The sequence below is a fragment of the Ochotona curzoniae genome, unplaced genomic scaffold, assembly GCF_017591425.1.
Source record: "Ochotona curzoniae isolate NIBS_2020 unplaced genomic scaffold, NIBS_Ocur_1.0 contig_2321, whole genome shotgun sequence".
Lineage (NCBI taxonomy): Eukaryota > Metazoa > Chordata > Mammalia > Lagomorpha > Ochotonidae > Ochotona > Ochotona curzoniae.
Window position 1 is genome coordinate 13783841 of NW_024465421.1, and position 19132 is coordinate 13802972.

The 19132-nt window shown below is 42.4% G+C and overlaps 1 protein-coding gene across 1 annotated transcript in view; it reads right to left on the reverse strand.

The window, feature by feature from the left end:
- Nucleotides 1–19132, reverse strand: part of ACSM4 (acyl-CoA synthetase medium chain family member 4) — a 50505-nt gene that overhangs the window by 19127 nt on the left and 12246 nt on the right. Inside the window, exons 15-16 of the mRNA XM_040973723.1 lie at nt 2996–3192; nt 361–571 (exon numbers count right to left, since the gene is read on the reverse strand). Of these exons, the coding sequence (XP_040829657.1) occupies nt 361–571; nt 2996–3192 (408 nt within the window). The remainder of the gene's footprint in view (nt 1–360; nt 572–2995; nt 3193–19132) is intronic.

Below are 19132 nucleotides of genomic sequence, written 5' to 3' on the forward strand. Positions count from 1 at the left end.
GTACATTCTGGGTCATTTTGCTGAATGTGTCTTGATCCAGAAGTGCAAGGAGGCAGCTGGATTCCCTTTTGCTTTCTTAGAGCTTTGTGTTTAGATCTTAATTACGTAGCTTTCTACATGTGTGATTTTTGGCACACTTCTTAAAGTTTCTGACCTTTGGTTTTATCTCCTGAAAAACAAAATCCAACTAAACTTTTAACCACCTCTTATGGTATTTATTATTACATTCTGACTGTTCTGAGTGTCAACTCTCTTTCTGTCCATTGTAAGGACAGGTTTACTCGTGGCTAACATTTCAGAAAATGCTTCGGACTGTCTTGGTTTCGGCATGATTTAGAAATAGTCAATACTGGCACTGACCTGTTCGCATGCAAGCCACATTTACAAGCCACCACTCTGGGATTCGGGGCAGTATCACAGCCACACGGTCTCCTCTCTGCAGGCCGCAGGGCTTGGTGAGGACATTGGCAGCCTTCCGGGACAAGGTGCCCAGTTCCCTGAAGCTCCATTTCACTTCATCTCCTCTGCCATTCACCCACCAAAGGGCTGGGTTAGCTGGTCTCTCCTGTGTCTAACCAGGAGGCGTGTGGAAGAGAAGCAAAGGCTTAAATGGTTACAAGAGAGATGGGCATCTGACATTTCTCTCCTGTTCTTGCACACTCTTCTAACAGAACCCCTATTTGGCTTTGAAGGAATGGTTCCTTTCAACTGAGCTCAGTGTTGGTGGGACAACTCATCAGGATGCTTGCTCTGCTTTGACCAGTGAGTGGACATATAGCCACAGCTGGATCTGTCCCTGGTCTTTGAGTTTTCTGAGCAGAACCAAAGATAGCAAATGGCTAGTGATTTTGAATCCCCACGAAATTATCCTGGCTGAGGCCCTCTCCGAGACTGACTCTCAAGCTACCAATCCACTTTCACAAGCTGACTCCTATTTCTCTGATGAATAAATGTTTTTCTTGTTTAAATTATATCTGTTCCAACCAAATAGCCTTAGTGGATGTACTAATTGTAACAAGATCTCAAGGAGCATGGTGGAGGGGTTGGCATTAACAATTTTTTAAAAAGATTTTATTTCATTTTATCAGAAACACATGTCAGCTTTGTGGAGAGGATAGACAGAGAAGAAGATCTTCCATCTGCTGGTTCATTCTCCAAATGGCTGCATGGGCCAGAGCTAAGCCAACCAAAGCCAGGATCCAGGAACTTCTTCTGGGTATCCCACACGGGTGCAGGGCCCCAAGGTTTTGGGCCGTTCTTGACTGCTTTCCCAGGCCACAAGCAGGGAGCTGGATGGGAAGTGGAACCGGGACTCAAACCTGTACGTGCAAGGCGAGGATTCAGTCATGAGCCATCATACTGGGCCTGGCATCGACTTCTTGTTTGCCTTCCTTGATTGATTTACCTGTCATTGTATGAAGTGAATCTGTGCTCCAAAACTTCCTAGCTTTATATAGTACCTTTTCTTCACATTATCTAGACTGTTTCTTTAATGTTCTCTGATTAGAAAATATTTCAAACCCCAGTTTAAATTTTAGCTTACAACTATCAGCCTTTCTTAGCCTCTTTTCCCACAGGTCCCTACCTCTCTGGGTTCCTTCAATATTGTACTAATACTCCAGGTGACCCCAGTATACTATATGATTTTACAGATGTGTCCCCACCCTATGAAAGTAAGCTTTATAAGATCAGAGGTTGGGTTCTTGTTCTTTCAGAGCTGTATGACCTTGGATAGTTAGGTTAATTTTTATGAGGTTGATTCTTATCTACAAACCTCCCAGGTGTAGGGATTTGATGAAATAATATAGCCCCGTATTTCTCAATCGTTAGTCATTTGAGAAATGGCAGTTCTGCCAGATCTGTCTGCACCTGTGTTATTATTATTTATTTTGTGGTGTTTCTTTGTATTCATTCACTTTTGTTTGTGTGTGTTTGCCTGAGAGGAAAACTGGAGTATGTGTTTGGTGTAGCAGGTAAGTCTCTGCTTGAGATACTTGCATCCAGTATCAGAGACCCTTTATTAGCGTCCTGGCTTGGCTCCCTATTCCGGCTTTCTACTGATGTGCACCCTGGGAGGTACCAGTAATGGTTCAAGCAACTGGGACTCTGCCATCCACATGGACGATCCAGATTGAATTGCCTTCACAGCTTCTACCTGGCCCAGCTCTGGCTGTTGCAGACATTTGAAGAATGAACTGGTTAGTTGAAAAATTTCCCTCTCCTTGTCTTCTACCTTTCAAATAAAAATGAAAATAATTTTAAAAAAATTAGAGGAAGTTGTAGTTACCACCATCATTGGAAAGTCGATTCCACTTGCTACAAAATACATTACTGAAAAATAAATGAATTGGAAAGAAAACGATGGCCTTCAATTTTATCTAGAGATGATCTACCTTACCTTCTCCCTATTCAAAGGAACTTAGCAAGTATAGATACAAAACAAACAGTATCTTAAGAAAGATTTTTCCCCTCTAATTTCAAGAAGGGATTGGACATTATTTAATACCTTGCATAGCCAGTTCCCTTTACACCACAGTTCCTATAATGCGTTTTTGTGAGCACTGACAGATAAGCTGTGGCGTGGAGTGAGGTCCCTGAGCAGGGACCTTTCCTGCACATGTTCTGTAAGGCCTACTTGTTTTATTCTCCTCCACATCCATATTTCTCCTAATTGCTTCAACAATGACTATGTTTAGAAGACCAGAGCACCTTAACCACAAAGAAGGATAAAATAAAAAGAGAAAAACAAGGATGAGACACAATTCTGAGTAACCATAATGTGAGGAAGGTGAGGAAACCCCAGAGCAAGTCAGTTGTGTAAAGCTGAGAATATCAGATCTATGTGGAAAGAGGAGGCCAAGTGGGATACTAAGAAAACCAAGTGACATGAAAGAAAGCGTTGTGTTCAGATTGACAAGCAGGCCAGAGAGCAGTAAAGTGAAAGACTGAGAGATAGGTAGAGACCAGGCACCCAGTGGACCTCCATCATTGGTACCTTCTCCTTTTGGGCCCATTGATCCAGCACATCCCCAGCAAAGTTAAAGTTTTCAGGCAATGACCTCTCGCAGCGATTTATGGCTTCGAAGTCAGCAAGTGTCAGAGCTGCCCAACGCTGGTGATCTCTGTGAAAGTGCCGACCAGATGGCTTTGTGAGCCGGACAAATCTAAACACCAGCCAAGGCCTCATGCTTCCTAGAGCACACTGTCAGCAAAGATGACGTGCAAGTACCACCGCCTGTGGGGAGAGACAGTGGAAAGTAGATTTGTGGCTGGATGCTCCTGGCAAATTGAGGAGCACCCAAACAATACCCAAAAGCTATTGTTGTTTGCCACTAATGGGCATCTGTCCCAGACTCTACCACTTAACACCTACATAGCCAGGTTAGTCTTAAAAACAATACTGAGGTAGAGATGCCAACCTCCTGTCTGTTGTTCCTACTGTCCTACCTCCACCCCAACCAAACAATAGATCCATAGGCTGTTTGCTCCCTGGGTTGGCATTCAAGGTCTCCTGTCTGCTTTATACCCTGTTCTAACTGGATCTGCCAACTCCTCTGTGCCTCGGTCTGCAGCATGGTAATAAAGAAAGGATGCAGACTGCTTCATCCCTCCATGGTTGTTACTGAGCCATCCTCACTGCTGCAAGAGACATGTGAACAAGTGAGAGGTGCATTTGGTATAAATGCAATATACTGTAGTCCAGAATGAGTTATTTCTGATAATGCTGTTGGTATTTAAGCTCTGTTTCATCAAAGCAGACAGAGAAAAATTTGGGGGAAAAGCAAAATGGGCAATACAAATGATTTTGCCAAAATTGCCTTCTAAAATATACACTGTATACATACATTCACATAGATACTTGCCCTCACACTGACTGACCTTCCACAAGTTACCTAATCCTTCCAAATCTCACTTTCATGTGCTCAGTGAAAATGATAATACCTTCTTCATCAACTAGTTGTAGGGTTTGAGTGAATACCTCAACACTGCCACAATACAATGTGGTCAGGACTCAATAAATGCTGGGTATGAAAATTAAACCTCAAATCTGAGTATGTGCTGGTGTGAGAGAGAAAAAGAATGGATGAAGATCAGCTGGATTAGGCCACAGCACCAGCTGGAAAATGCTAGTCATGGCAGGCTGGACCACAGTACTCCCTGACAGGTGCAAGATCTGGGACTGGGAGCATGTCTGGCAAGGAAATTCTGAACACTCCCCTGCTAGGCTTCTGAGAACCAAGGCTAGAGGTGGCCAGGCTGGACAGGTGGTCGTTCCTTTTAGGATATGTGTGAGCAGGATCTAGGGACAGGTCAAATTGAGCACAATACACATGGCCATGCATAAGAGCTGAATGGGATTCAGGCTAGGCTGGGCTAGGCTGCAGAATATGCTGGCACACATGAAAACTTGGGGCTTATAGGGTTACTGGTGCCCCAAGTAGGTTGTGGCACCCTGCTGGTATGAGTAGGACTAGGTACATGGTGAGTTGGCTGGACTGGGCCATAGTACCCATCAATTTGTGTGAGATACAGGGCTGGAACTGAACTGACCAAGCAACTGCATCCACCATTATGTGCATTGACTTGTGCAGCTGACACACCAAAACTGACCTTGACTGGCTGGAATGCACACAAGAGTCAGCACGAGGCCCAGCATGATGGTTCAGTGGCTAAATCCTTCTCTTGCATGCACCAGGATCCCATATGGGTGCCAATTCATGTCCAAACTGCTTCACTTTCCTTCCAGCTTCCTGCTTGTGGCCTGGGAAAACTTTAGAGGATGGCCCAAAGCCTTGGAACCCTGGACCCATATGGGGGACAAGGAAGAAGCTCCTGGCTCATGGCTTCAGACCAGTTCAGTTCTTGCTGTTGTGGCTATTTGGGGAGTCAAACAGTCAATGGAAGATGTTTCTCTCAGTCTCTCCTTCTCTCTAAATCTACCTTTTCAATAAAAATAAGTAAGTCTTAAATTTAAAAAAAAGTCAAGTCTAATGTCACCCCAAGAGACATTTTTTGGGGACTCCCCAACTAAACCACTGGACTCAGATCCTGAGCACTCCAGAGAATAACAGGATATGTGGTGTGAACTTGGAGTGCATATATGGGATCCTCCTCAGTTGCTGGTACCTGTGCAATGGACAGCATGCCCATTTGCACACGCAGGACACACAGGTGGGCAGCTCATCTAGGCTAACAAAGGACATCAGCTGCCTCATCAGAGGATTGAAAGCAGAACAGGTTGGACAGTTCTCCTGGCCAAGCTAGTAGCGTGTTCTTGGGACTGTGAATGCACTAAGGTGAACTTTGTCAACCAATAGAGTTTGGAAAGATTTTCTCAACCCTAGAGCGATAAAAACCCACAACTTCTTAGAACTATCAAAACCACTCAAGTAACACCCTCCAAAGACTTCCCCACCTCTGAGGTGTCATCAAATGACTGCCTCCTATTGCAGGATGCTAATGTATCTTGACAGCAAAAAACCCCAGCACTCTCCCCCTTCCTCCTCTGTAGATGCAGGAGGGTTAAAAATGGAAACATTTGTCCAACCCACATTCCCACGTACCCAACCCTCTCCAGTCTAACTGGAGGTCCACTTGGGCATTCATCCCTCTCAGCAATGTGAATAATGTTAAAAAAGAAAACTGAAAAAAATATTAAAAGGGGTGTGATAGTCTTTAGCTGCTTGAATAAAAAAACTAGGATTTTTAAAATATATAAATATGGATTATATTATAAATGTTACATCTGTATTAACTATGGACTGGGACCACTAATATTTTCTCATTTCTGCCCATTTCTGAAAAAAAAAAAAAGAAAGAAAATGTATTTGTTTTTGTTTGGAAGGAAGATTTCCCTAGAGAAAGAGAAAAAAAATCTTTCATCCATCTGTTTACTACTCAAATGGCTGCAATGACTGGAACTGAACTGATCCAAAGCCAACAGCCAGGAGTGCCTTTTGCATCTCCTGTGTAGGTGTTCTGGGACAGGAGTAAGCACTGTGCTTGTTCCATAAGGGATGTCTGTGCTACAGGCAGAAGAGTAGCTGATACACCAACCTGCCAACCCCATTTCGTCATCTTTTAAACCTTGGTCACTGTGCTCCCTGCTCTTGGGACTGACCTCCACATCCACCATTCTGAAGCATCGCAGCCTGCACTTCATCATTTTGAGCTTTGTTGGTTTCAGATTAATGGTAAACTATAAAGACTTCCAAAACACAGGGCTCCTGCTTCCTAAGGAGGTAGTTTAGAGAATACAGTGGATGGTTCTTAGTACAAATCTCTTCCTCCAAATCAAAGAAAAATGGGGCCCAGTGCGATAGTGTAGTGGTTAAAATCCTCGCCTTGCTCGCCCAGGATCCCATATGGGCACTGGTCTTAGTCCCGGCAGCCCCACTTCCCATTCAGCTCCCTACTTGTGGCCTGGGAAAGCAGTAGAGCACAGCCCAAAGCCTTGGGACCCTGCACCCGCATGGGAGACCAGAAAGAGGATCCTGGATCCTGGCTTCAGATCGGCGCAGCACCGGCCGTTGCAGGCACTTGGGGAGTGAATCATGGGATGGAAGATCTCTCTCTCTGTCTCTCTTCCTCTCTGTATATCTGACTTTCCAATAAAAAATAAATAAATCTTTAAAAAAATACAAATTGAAAAAAATGATTTGTCATATAAATTACACTTATTTCCCATACCTCAATGGACAAATCTTTAAAATCTGCATCAGTCATCAAATGCACACACCAACGTACCTGAAGCTAAATATAAATAGAACTGATGTGAATATGCATTTCAGCTTCTTGTATGTCAGGCGCACAGAGTGAAAACAATGATGCATATAAAAACATGATTGATTCACGATGCAATGCAAATTAAGATTTCAGAAGGAATTTTTTTCAGTTAAATTAAAAAAAAATTATTTAGCAGTAGGATTCCTTTTTACCTGTCTTTTTGGACTTCTTTGATTCGGGTAAAACCTCTAGGAGACCCCAGGCTCTGAAGGGCCGCCATTTTATTCTGAATGAAGCCATTTCCTGTTTTAGGATTCTTTAGGTTTATTAAGTCCCCAGGATCACATCTAAGGATCACCTATTATTTTATCAAAACATTATCTTTGTAGATATTTTTATGTAGCTGTGCTTAACAAAGTATGTCTAGAAATGTCACCATTTATTTTATGCCAAAGGAAACTCTTGCGCTGATAGTGTAATTTGTCAAAGGCAGTTCATCCAGCCCTGTCGTCATCATTGTCTCTGCAGCCAATGTGAGGAAATGCTCGCCAAGATTTTTTGCTACATTTCTACCAACCTTCATAAATTTACAGGAACAATCTACTTTCCAGTCACAGTCACAGTTACCTGGGGTTGGGACTGCAGTTACTCAGTTACGACAAGACAATGTGCCCCTTTTCCTAGTGCTGGGCTATAGACTTAAATACTGTTTTCAAACTTCTCATTACTGGCATTACTCCCACACTACCACAGACATTAACCTTACCAAAAATGCTTTCACTGGTCCAGAGATGTCTTCAGGTCCTTGTGAAGTCTTGTCCGCATCCACCAGAGGATCAGTTCGTTCCTTCTGTTCTTTTGGTGGGATCTATGTCGATGCTGTTCCGAGTCTCTGGTGTGCAGGTGGGAGGACCGTAATCTCCTGGGAGGAGAGTTTTTGTTTCTGTGGACAACCTGCGGTTAAAGGGACAGTGGCTTATAAGACACAGAGGGGGAAGTGCAAATGCAGAATCCACCTCCTCTCATTGGCTCAATGCCAAGCAACAGCTTAGCCCCAGCACATTAGCGGATTATTCTCATTTACACAGCTGATGATATTGAGACCTATACTGCTCAAAGGGAGGCTCTTATCACAGTCTATTGACATGATTATGGAGTCATGGAAGGCTTGATTATTGTGGCATAACTGTGTTTGGCCTGCAAAGCTGCCATTATAGTGTAGCCAAAGGAATCACATCTGAATCCCTAACTGATTCATTAGAAAATATGAGAAATCCTCCAAGCTTATAATTTTATTGAAAACCTATAAAATGCTATCCAGTATAGAGAACTGTCCTGTTATTAAGTCAATTGGGCCATCATTTTGAAAACTATTTCATTGGCTGGTTTGTGGGTGACTAATTTTATTTCCAATGCATATTTCCTACCATAAGCAAATTATTTCTGGTAGACAGGATATATACAGTGACTACTCAGGTCAGCAAAAAATGTAATTTTATGGCGTATCAATACCAACATTTTCACACCTGAATCTGTGTTTTGCTTAGGAATAAAGCACTTCATGAGATGGCTCAGTGGCTAAATCCTTACCCTGCATGTACTTAATCCCATATGGGTGCTGATTAATTTCCTGGGTGCTCCACTTCCCATCCACCTCCCTGCTTGTGGCCTGGGAAAGCAGTCAAGGATGACCCAAAGCCTTGGGACCCTGCACCCATGTGGGATTCCTGGAAGAAGCTCCTGGTTCCTGGCTTCCATCAGCTCAGATCTGGATATTGCAGCCATCAGGGCAGTGATCCAGGGGAGTGATCCAGTGGATGGAAGATCTTCCTCTCTGTATCTCCTTCTCTCTATAAAAGCTACCTTTCTAACAAAAATAAATAAATAAATCTAAAAAAAGAAAAGAAATAGCTTGGAAACTATCGTGATAATCTTGTAGTCAAAAGACAGACTATTCCAAGAAGTTTATTGATGGGCAGACAGTTCCAGATAGTAACTCACTTTGAAACACACCATGTTTAGTTTCAGGAGCTGGGGATTTGAAATAGCATTAAATCTTCTTTAAAGGTTGTCATAGGGAAAAAATTACTAACTTTGGAACAGTTTGGTTCCATATTTAATTTCTTAGATATTCTCTCTCCTCGGTGCTTTTACCCAGTATTGGTGCCCTAAGTCATCAAACAAGCAATAACCCTCATGATCCATCTGGTTCTTTGAAGATCTCATAGATCTTTGAATGCTTGATTGAAAGAGCTTCATTCCCACTTCTGCAAAGAACAGCGTGTTTTCTGTGCTTCCTTACTTGATTGTCTGGGGATCCTATTAAAACCTCTTGCTCGAACTCAGAAGGCTAGACAAGTCACCATTGATTTTTTTTCCTCATCCCTCTAGTGGTCCTTTTGGAAGGACCAACATTTCTTCTAGAAATGGTAAGCACTGGGGACCTTGTTATGCCAGCAGACCCCTGGGAGGCTATGGACATGCAGCTTGGATCATTAGTTGGACCTTCAGGGAACATACTCCCTTCCCTTGCAAGTGTGTAAATAAGTAATTATAAGCCCGGATAGGTTTCAGGGGGAGAAATGACAAATCATGTCAGAATAGAGAATTTACATTAACTCCGTAGTGGGTGGAGCAATTGGAGCAAAAAGCTGAAGATGTTGAATTACTCCTTGGAGTCTGACATTACATAATTCCAGAAGCTCAGCATTTATCAATTCTCAGCGATCTTTTTCCCTGGGAAAGTGTCCACACAGTAATAACTGCCATTTTTTACATGAATCTAGTGCTTGATAAATCTTGGGTTCCCAATATTATTCATAGAGTGCTTAAAAAATCTTATGAAGTGGGCAATACTATTATTATCAGATGAGAAAAAAAAAAAAACTGAGAGAGGCTAACTTGGATAGACCCACATCTTTTCTTAATACTTAATTCTTTATTATCACCATCAATTTTCTGCATAGAGTTGGTGCTCCCAGAAATTTGTAGTGGTGGATAAAAATTTTCTGACTACCGAAATATCAACTCATAAACAGAAATGTACACACACACACACACACACACACAGTGTTTCAGTCTTATCCATTACTTATTTGAAAGCAAAGCGAGAAACCCGCTATCCACTGGTTCACTTCCTACATGCTTGTAACAGCTGGGGCTAAATCAGGCTGAGGAAGCAGCGCCATGGCCTAGCAGCTGAAGTCTTAGCCTTACACGCACTGCGATCCCACATGGGCACTGGTTTTAATCCTGGCGGCCCTGCTTTCCATTCAGCTTCCTGCTTGTGGCCTGGGAAAGCAGTCGAGGACAGCCGAAAGCCTTGGGACCCTGCACCCACGTGGAAGACCTGAAAGAGTTCCTGGCTCCTGGCTTTGGATCAGCGGAGCTCTGACTGTTGTGGCCACTTGGGGAGTGAATCATTGGACAGAGGATCTTCTTCTCTGTCTGTCCACCTCTCTATATACGTATCTGACTTTGCAATAACAATAAATAAATGTTAAAAAAGAAAACAGGCTGAAAATAAGACTGTGGAACTTCATCTGGGTCTCTCAAATAACGATAAGGACTCTGTTGCCTGAGTCATCACCTTCTGCCTTCCGGCATACAGATGGACAACAGGAAGCTGGATTAGATATGATACAGACACTCAAATCCAGGCACTCTGACCTGGCATGCATATATCCCAAGTGGTGTGCTAACTGAGTGCCAAACCCCTGCCCCCAGGAGTGCAGACTTTTTTTTTTTTAAAAAAGCTCAGATTATTCCAGGGTGACTCCTGTGAACACCTTCTGAATAGCTTCAAGGAATTTCTTCAAGGAGTCCTGATTTCCTTTTGTGAAAAATGGTATTTGGCAATGACAGAATCACCCATCATTTGCTATTTTTTTTTCCTAAAATAATAAAGACTAACTGGGTTTGACCTTACAGTATTAGAACAATGACTAGGGAATTTTAATCCATAGTGCATTGTATTAGAAAGGAGCTCTAACGCAAGGCAACATTATATATCTGTATTTGATTGAGGACAAATAATTATACATGGTGCCATTAATCCTCAGGTATTTACTGATTAATGTGTTCTGTAACAGACTGTGTGCAGGATTTTTCAGATACATAAAAGCACAGGTGTACAATGACTCACAGTTGTTGGGATGAAAGAATTGGTTTGAGGTAGTCATTTTCTGTCTTTGCCTCTGTTGAAACTGATGGTGTATACATTAAGCAATAAGCTAATAATGAGTTGAACTATTTTCCATGCAGGCAGAACAGTGGAAGTCCAACACTCAGTTACTATTGACTTTAAGCTCTACTACCTGAGATTCCTGACCCGAGTGTCTAAAGACAGCCTATTCTTATATAGTGCTTTTATATATTCAGAGATTTTCAAGGAATGAAAGAAATCTTAGATCCCAGATGTAGTGAACAAAATACCAACCCTACCTCTTTTTCTAGGCCAGTGGGTAGGACCCCAGGTGTAGCCAGAAGAAAGAGCTATTGTTTCTTATGAATGGAAATAAGAAACCAGTATTTAAAGAGCTTAAGTCTAAATAATGATATGAATTTCAGGGTTCCAAATGATGTCGGTTGGATTAGCACATATATTGCTTCAGATTTTACTGTAAAGGTGAATAAAAAGGTGGTTGGTTTGCCCTGTTTCTCAGGAAAAGGCTTCTGGTTTACTCAGCCAGGTGCTCAGAGCATAGGAAGTGTGGAGAGTCTGTAACAGCAGTTACGTGTTTTCAGAATTGTCATTTTCATCACTCCACTGGAATATAAATTCTGTGAGGGGACGGATATTTATCTGTTATTTTCACCATTATATTTTTAGCATCTTGCACAATACCTGAAACACAGTAACATCCTCAAAACATTGTGTTAAATGAAGTAATGCATTTCTCCGTTAGTACCATTAATGTGTGCAGGCTCTTCCTTGGGGACCTTCTTTTTGCCATTACTTGGCTCATGTGTGTATTTTCCTCCCAAGGGAAATGTTTGTGACCTTCAGTTTTCCATTTCTGAATTGTCTTGTCAGACTGAACGACTACTCCGTCTCTTATACTGAGAAAATATCTAAAGATAAGTGCTGAATTTAGATTGTCCTTTTTTAAATAAACTAATTGGCAACAAACCAAAACACGCAGAAATATATACACACACTCTTGGATGCATTTCATAAGCAGAACTGGTAATTTATCATCCCTGGGCAGACTCAAAGGATACCTGGTATCAAAATAACCTGTGCTATGCTATGTAATGCATAGTCTCCCATCTCTCTGTCATCTATAAAACAACAGTTTATTTCTTGTTCTAATTGTGTAGCACAAACCAGCTGAGATACCTTCTATGACCTGCCTGCTGCAATAACCATTATTTGAAGGAATGCTCTAAGCAAGAAATGATGCATGATATTGTAGTTTACAATTCATTGGTCAAAACCTGTCACATGGCCTGAGTTCAAATTGTAGCATGGTAGAATAAGGAGAGGCAACTGGGTATTGACTGTTACAATAAGTTTAACCATAATGTTTTAGACTTATTCTATTTCTGGAAGATTTTTATAACAGAACTCAGGAGTATTTTCCTACAGGAACGATACTTTAGAAGAAATCAGACTGACCACTCATATTTGTAACCTCAACAAACTAGGTCATAATATAGTACAGCAGCCATGATCATACTTTTGTTTTGTTTTTAAATCGAAGAGACTTGAGCCCACATTCTGCTTTGCCTTTTAGTAGTTGTGCTTTATTGTGTAAGCCATTTCATCTCTCTAAAATCAGTGTCATCTCTAGTCAGTCTTTAGGATTATAAGATTATATTTTGAAGATAAAAATGAGATCATTGAATAAAGTACTTAGTATGCAGTATCTGGCACATATTACAAAATCAGTACCTGTTAACTAGTTTGAAAGATGAAAAGCTTCACATTTTATTAGTTAGTGCCTCCTGGGCCAAGTTTTCTTGGCAGGCAAAGCTTTTATGTTCTCAGGAGGTCTGGCAATTAAGACTGCTCAAATTTCTCTGTGGGAGAATGTTCTTTGAAATGATGTTTTGGCTTACCAAATGTGCTTCCATTAATTCTGTGCATGTACACACTCTTTGCCATATATCCTTCTGATACGGATTCTCTATGATCTCTATTGAAGAATCTCAAGTGTGGGGATCCATCAGAGTCCCCTTAACATACACTACGCTTGTATTTCATTTCAGACCAAATGAGTACTTTTTTTTCATGGAGTGAGCATCCATTCATCATTATTTTTTTTTAAAGATTTATTTTATTTTTCATTGGGAAGGCGGATATACAGAGAGGAGAGACAGAGAGGAAGATCTTCCGTCTGATGATTCACTCCCCAAGTGAGCGCAACGGCCAATGCTATGCCGATCCGAAGCCAGGAGCCTCTTCTGGGTCTCCCACGCGGGTACAGGGTCCCAAAGCTTTGGGCCGTCCTTGACTGCCTTCCCGGGCCACAGGCAGGGAGCTGGAAGGGAAGCTGGGCTGCCGGGATTAGAACCAGTGCCCATATGGGATCCCGGGCGTGCAAGGCAAGGACCTTAACCACTGCACCACCACGCCGGGCCCCATCATTATTTTTAAAAATCTCTCCTGCTGATTCTAAACATAAGATAGGATTAGGTTAAATGGCTGGGGAAGTTGAATTGCAAGGATCATATTCTTGGTGACAGTGAAGCTGGTCCTATCCATCCTTCCATCTATCCATTCAATAAGTTACCTAAAACCTGCCATATGCTATCTATTGATCTATGTGTTCAAAATCGAATGATAAAAAAAATCTAGACAAGAAGTTCATATCCTATGCTGGAAGCCATGTTTAAACTCATTCAGGCATTTAACAAACCCTAATTGTGTACTAACTTGGTGTGAAGCACTATGGAAATTATTAAGTAGAATCTGTGAAGGTCAATCTGCTACAGTGATTAAGGAAGGCAAAACTCATGTACCATTAAGGTTTAAAGTGGCACACAATTCTTGTAATATAAATCTGGCATCTTGGACGCTCATCCCAAACTCTCCACTTCTGTTGATAACCACGCATAACTTTATCACCCATTCCTGCACATCCTCTCAAATTGTGAGCACTTAGTAGTCATCTCTGAATTTCAAGATACTTTCAGTTCTTTCTCACTTATTTCCACTGCAATTGCTTCTCCACCATCATTGACATTGCTACCCTAATACCATTTGGTTATCTGACACTATATCCATAATATCAATTTATAACATCTTTGTTTTTTTTTTCCTAGTTCCATATCAACTCTTTTCTTGGTAGTATCCTCAGCTGTCCATACTAGTTAAGCAAAATCCCATCGACAAACCAATAAACCATTCATTTTGTCTATTCAACAACTAATATTTTTTAAAGATTTTTAAGAAAGATTTATTTATTTTTATTTGAAAGGTAAGTTTATAGAGAGAAGGAGAGACAGAGAGAAAGATCTTCCATCCACTGGTTCATTCCCAAGTAGCCACGACAGCAGGAACTGAACCAAGTCGAAGCCAGGAGCCAGGAGCTTCTTCCGGGTCTCCCATGTGGTTGCAGGGGCCCAAAGCTTTGGGCCATCTTCAACTGCTTTCCCAGGCCACAGGCAGGGAGCTGGAAGGGAAGTGGAGTGGCCAGGTCTCAAACCAGCGCCTGCATGGATCCTGGCGTATGCAAGGCGAGGACTTCAGCCACTAGGCTACCGTGCTGGGCCCTAAATACTATAACTTTTTAATACATGCTATCTTCTGTTTGGTTGACTGATTGGTTGGTTGAATGTATTGTAAACTACAGTCGGTTCATTCTCCCTGCTTTATTCTTTTTGTTACATATTGTTTGGTTAGTGTCAGCACAGTGCCCTAGCATGCTAATCGTCCTCTTGTAGTGCCAGAATGTCATATAGGAACCAGTTCCTGTCCTAACTGTTTCACTTCCCATCCAGCTCCTTGATTATGGCTTGGGAAGGCAGTGGAGGATGGCCTCAGGCCTTGAGTGCCTGCACACACATGGCAGACCATGATGCAGCCCTGGCCTCCCAGCTTCTGACCAACAATAGCTATTGGCGTCAATTCAAATGTTACACCACTAGTAGATAACAGTGCCATTGTTTTGCATATATAGTTTCTGTTCTGCTGCTTTGTAATAGGACAAAAATCCTCCTTCAGTATTTGCTTAAACAAATACCGAGTGTATATATTTTTTAGAGTTGTTGGATAGTGTTTGTGGTTGTCTCTATATAAGTCCCTGTCACCATAAACAGTGATTGTTTGACTTCCCCTTTTCCAATCTAGATGCCATTTGTTTCTTTTCCTTGTCCAGACCCTTCGGCTTGAACTTCCAGTACTGTGAGTGCACATGCTGAAAGTGAGCATCCTTCTTCTACTATGGACCTTAGGAAAAAAATCCTTCAGAGTTTCCTATCTAATATATTCTATTGAGAGTCTTTATTTCAAAGGAAGAGGGGCAGAGAAGGAGACAGGAAGTGACTGACTGAATATCATCCATCTGTTGGCAGCAATGGCCAAGGCTAACCAAAGCCAGGGGCCTGGCACTCCATTTAGGTCTCTCATGTGAGTGCAGAGGACCATGTGCTTGAAACATCTTCTAGTATTCTCCCAGAGGCATCAGAAGGGATTCCAACAGTAAGGAGAACAGCTAGTTTTCAAAGTAACACTTCAAGATGGAATGCCAACATCACAGTACCAGCCCCAAGAAACTTTCTTTCAATACTGAATTTGTTCAGAGTTTTCCATGAGAAACATTCAGTTTTATCAAATGCATTCTCTGTTTCATTAAGAGGATCATAAGTAACAGGTAGAGATCAAAGAAATATAATAAATAAGTGTATGTTTATATTCCATTATACCCATATTTTAATATTTGATGCTCCAATTCACCTCTTAAAGTATTTTCTCTTAGGATTTTAATGTGTTTTTTTTTTAAAGACTTGTTTATTTTCATTGGAAAGGAAGATTTACAGAGAGGAAAAAAGAGAGAAGGATCTCCCATCTGCTTGTTCACCCTCCAAATGGCCACATGGCCAGAACTGAGCTACCGCAAAGCAAGGAGCCAGGAGCCCCTTTCAGGTCTCCCACATAGGTGCAGGATCCCAAGGACCTGACCATGCTCTGCTGCTTTCCAAGCCTACATGTAGGGAACTGAATTGGAAGTAGAGCAGCCAAGACATGACGGGCACCCATATGGGACACCTGCACTTAGAGGATGAGGATTAGCCACTTGAACCAACATACCTGGCCCAGGTAGTTGCTATTTTTTAATTGTTTTGGTTCTTAGCTTCCATTCTAGAGATATGATGGTTTATGTACCATATTTACAGATATGCAACAGTTTGCATGTACTTATGTAGTTATTGTCACTAGTGAGTTTTCTATCTTCTGATATGTTCTTCTTCCTCAATAGCGTATCCTCTCAATTTGTATTTTATTTTCCTCATATTGTTTAGTTGCCTATGCATGCTATGTTTTAATTCATTTGAGGGTCTCATGATGCTAGTTTGATTTAATTTTCTAGTATTTTATGACTCTATTTCTTTAGGTTCTATAACTAGTTAGGAGTCTACTTTTCTCCTTTAAGTGTTGTTATTAATGGGGTTTACAGGTTTCTCCTCAGGAGTTTGCTGGTGTGCAGGACACCAAACAAGCCCTAGCTCTGCAGGATTCTGCAAAACTGGAGCCCCATCTAATGTCTGTCTTTCGTATTGCAGCCTCAACCAAGTGCAGAAGATATGCATCATGTGCAAGGTGTATTAAAATAGTCTTTTTAAAAAATATGTATTTACCTAGACAGATAAATCTGCCATCTGCTAGTTCACCTCCCAAATGCCTCACAGCAGTCCAAACTACACCAGAGCTGAACATCATAGACAAGTATTTAACTTACAAGTCTCCCACTTGGGTGTCAAGAACACAACTACTTGAGCCATCACTGCTGCCTTCCAGGGTTGGCCTTAATAGGATGTTGGAGTCAGAAGCTAGAACCAGGAACTAAGCCTTAGGGCTACAGAGCAGAATGTGGGCATCTTAACTACTAGACTGAATACCTACCCTGGATCATCTAGAATCCTATTACCATCCATGGATTTAGCAAAGAAAGAAACTGGCTCCTTGGAAGGTTCCTCTAGAAGTTAGAACTTTGCAGTACAATATTCACATCCTTTTCCTATCCAAAGAATGAATGGGAATTAGGGACTTCCTATCAGAATTTCCTGAAACTTGTTCCTGGTGTTGGTGGTGCAGTTCACATTCACCTGCTAGAGTAAGAGGCTCTTGACTAGTTTCCATGTTTCTCACAGAGGCACATGGTTTCTGGCACTGTTTTTGTCATGGTTTCTGCCACTGAAAAATAACCTGTTAGTTTTCAAACTGTATATTTTTGTCAGTAAAATAGACATCTTTTTGCCCGTGTTTAGGAGCCATTAATATCTTCCTTTGCTCTCCAAGTATGCAGTTGGTTTTTGCCTGGTTTTTCGTGTGTGTTTTAGCACTGTTTCATGAGTGGTTTAGCACTGTTTCCCCATTTTCAAACTCTGTATGTGTGATGTCAGATCTTTCCTGTGTGCTCTTAATTGCAAATATTGGTCCGGATGGCACTATCTTGTGACTTTATTCCTGGGGTTTATGCCAGGAAGTGGGTTTTGAATTGAGTCAGATTTATTCATCAGTTTCTTTGATCACCTCTGGATTTTGAACTGACCACATCCTCAAATCCAGGCCCTTCCCTAGGACACAGCAGGGACATGTCCCTGCCACAAGAGCACCTTGGGCTGAGGGACAGACACCCAGAGCCAAGAGGGTGTAACCTGGACAGTGAGAGAGGGCACCACAAGGCTGTGGCTGTCCCGAGTAGGGCCTCTGCCTGGGGGTAGCCTAGGTCTCCCCTGCTATCCTTAGCAGCAGGGCCTGGACCCAGGGCTTTCTGGCCACTGGATTATTTGCAAAAGTAAGTCAAGAGAGCCGAATGAGGACCAGAGAGAATGAAGAAGAAACACTTAGAGCAAGGGTATGCTCGAGAAGAAACCACACTGAGGGCAATTGTAATGGAAGGGACATCAGAATGTCTGCCCCCGTAGGAGACAGAGTCACCCTTGAGTTCTCTTGTATTCATTCCTCTAGGGAGCAGGCAAACCTTGCCAGAGCCAAGGCTGGAATCCTATTGAGGTCAGAGCCCAACAATGGAGGATAGTAGGTTCTAGCCCTTTTCCCTGCCTTGGTGCCCTCTCTTTCCATGCTCTTCTGATCTTGTGTACGAGTCAGACCCTCTGCCGCACTCCAGTCCTATCTTGTGTTCCTCTCAGAGCTACCCTGATCCCATTCCTCAATAAAGAAATTGCTACAGCATGGTAGAGTTGACAGGAGGTTTCAAGAAATCACTGATCCAAGCTCAAGTGCCTCCTGGAATGGTGCCATTGAGGAGCAACTGGCACAGTCTGAACCACTAGGGTCCTCCTCACTGGGCTGGCATCATCACTGCTGGGGACACACTGCCCTCCAACCACACTGACCACATCATGGCCACAAGGCACCAGTGCGACTGCCAACACCAGTTCTTCAGATAATACTTATTTAAAAAAAAAAAAAAAAGATTTATCTTATTGCAAAGTCAGATACACAGAGAGGAGAAGAGACAGAGAGGAAGATCTTCCATTCGATGATTCACTCCCCACGTGACCGCAACGGCTGGAGCTGCACCAATCTGACGCCAGGAACCAAGAACTTCTTCAGGGTCTCCCACGTAGGTGCAGGGTCCCAAGGCTTTGGGCCGTCCTCAACTGCTTTCCTGGGCCACAAGCAGGGAGCTGGATGGGAAGCGGGGCCGCTGGGATTAGACCGGAGCCTATATGGGCGAGGACTTTAGCCACTAGGTCACCTTGCCAGGCCCAATACTTCTTTTTTATATTTAATTGTTTAAATATTGATTTATTTACTTGAGTTATACAGAGAGAGAAAGAGACACAGAAAAGAGAGTGATGAGGGCGAGTCAGGAACAGACAGACACAGAGTGATCATCCATCACTGGTTCACTTCCCAAGTGGCTACAATAGCTCAACCTGGTTAATGCCAGAACCAGGAACCTGGAGCTTCCTCTGGGTCTCCCACGAGGATGCCGGGCCCAAGCATTCAGGCCATTCTCTACTGCTATCCCAGGAGCAGATGCAGGGAGCTGGATGGTAAGTGGAGTACCCAGGATTCAAAGTGGTGCCTCTTTGGGAAGCCCATACCTTAAGAGGAGGCTTCATCAGTAATGCCATGGTACTTAGCCACCTCAGGAAATCTTTCCAGAATCACACAGCCACCACCATATCCAGATATAGGATAACAGAAACACGAAGCAGCTCCTTCATGACTCTCATACTACCAGAAAGTGCATACTTTCAGGGTCCT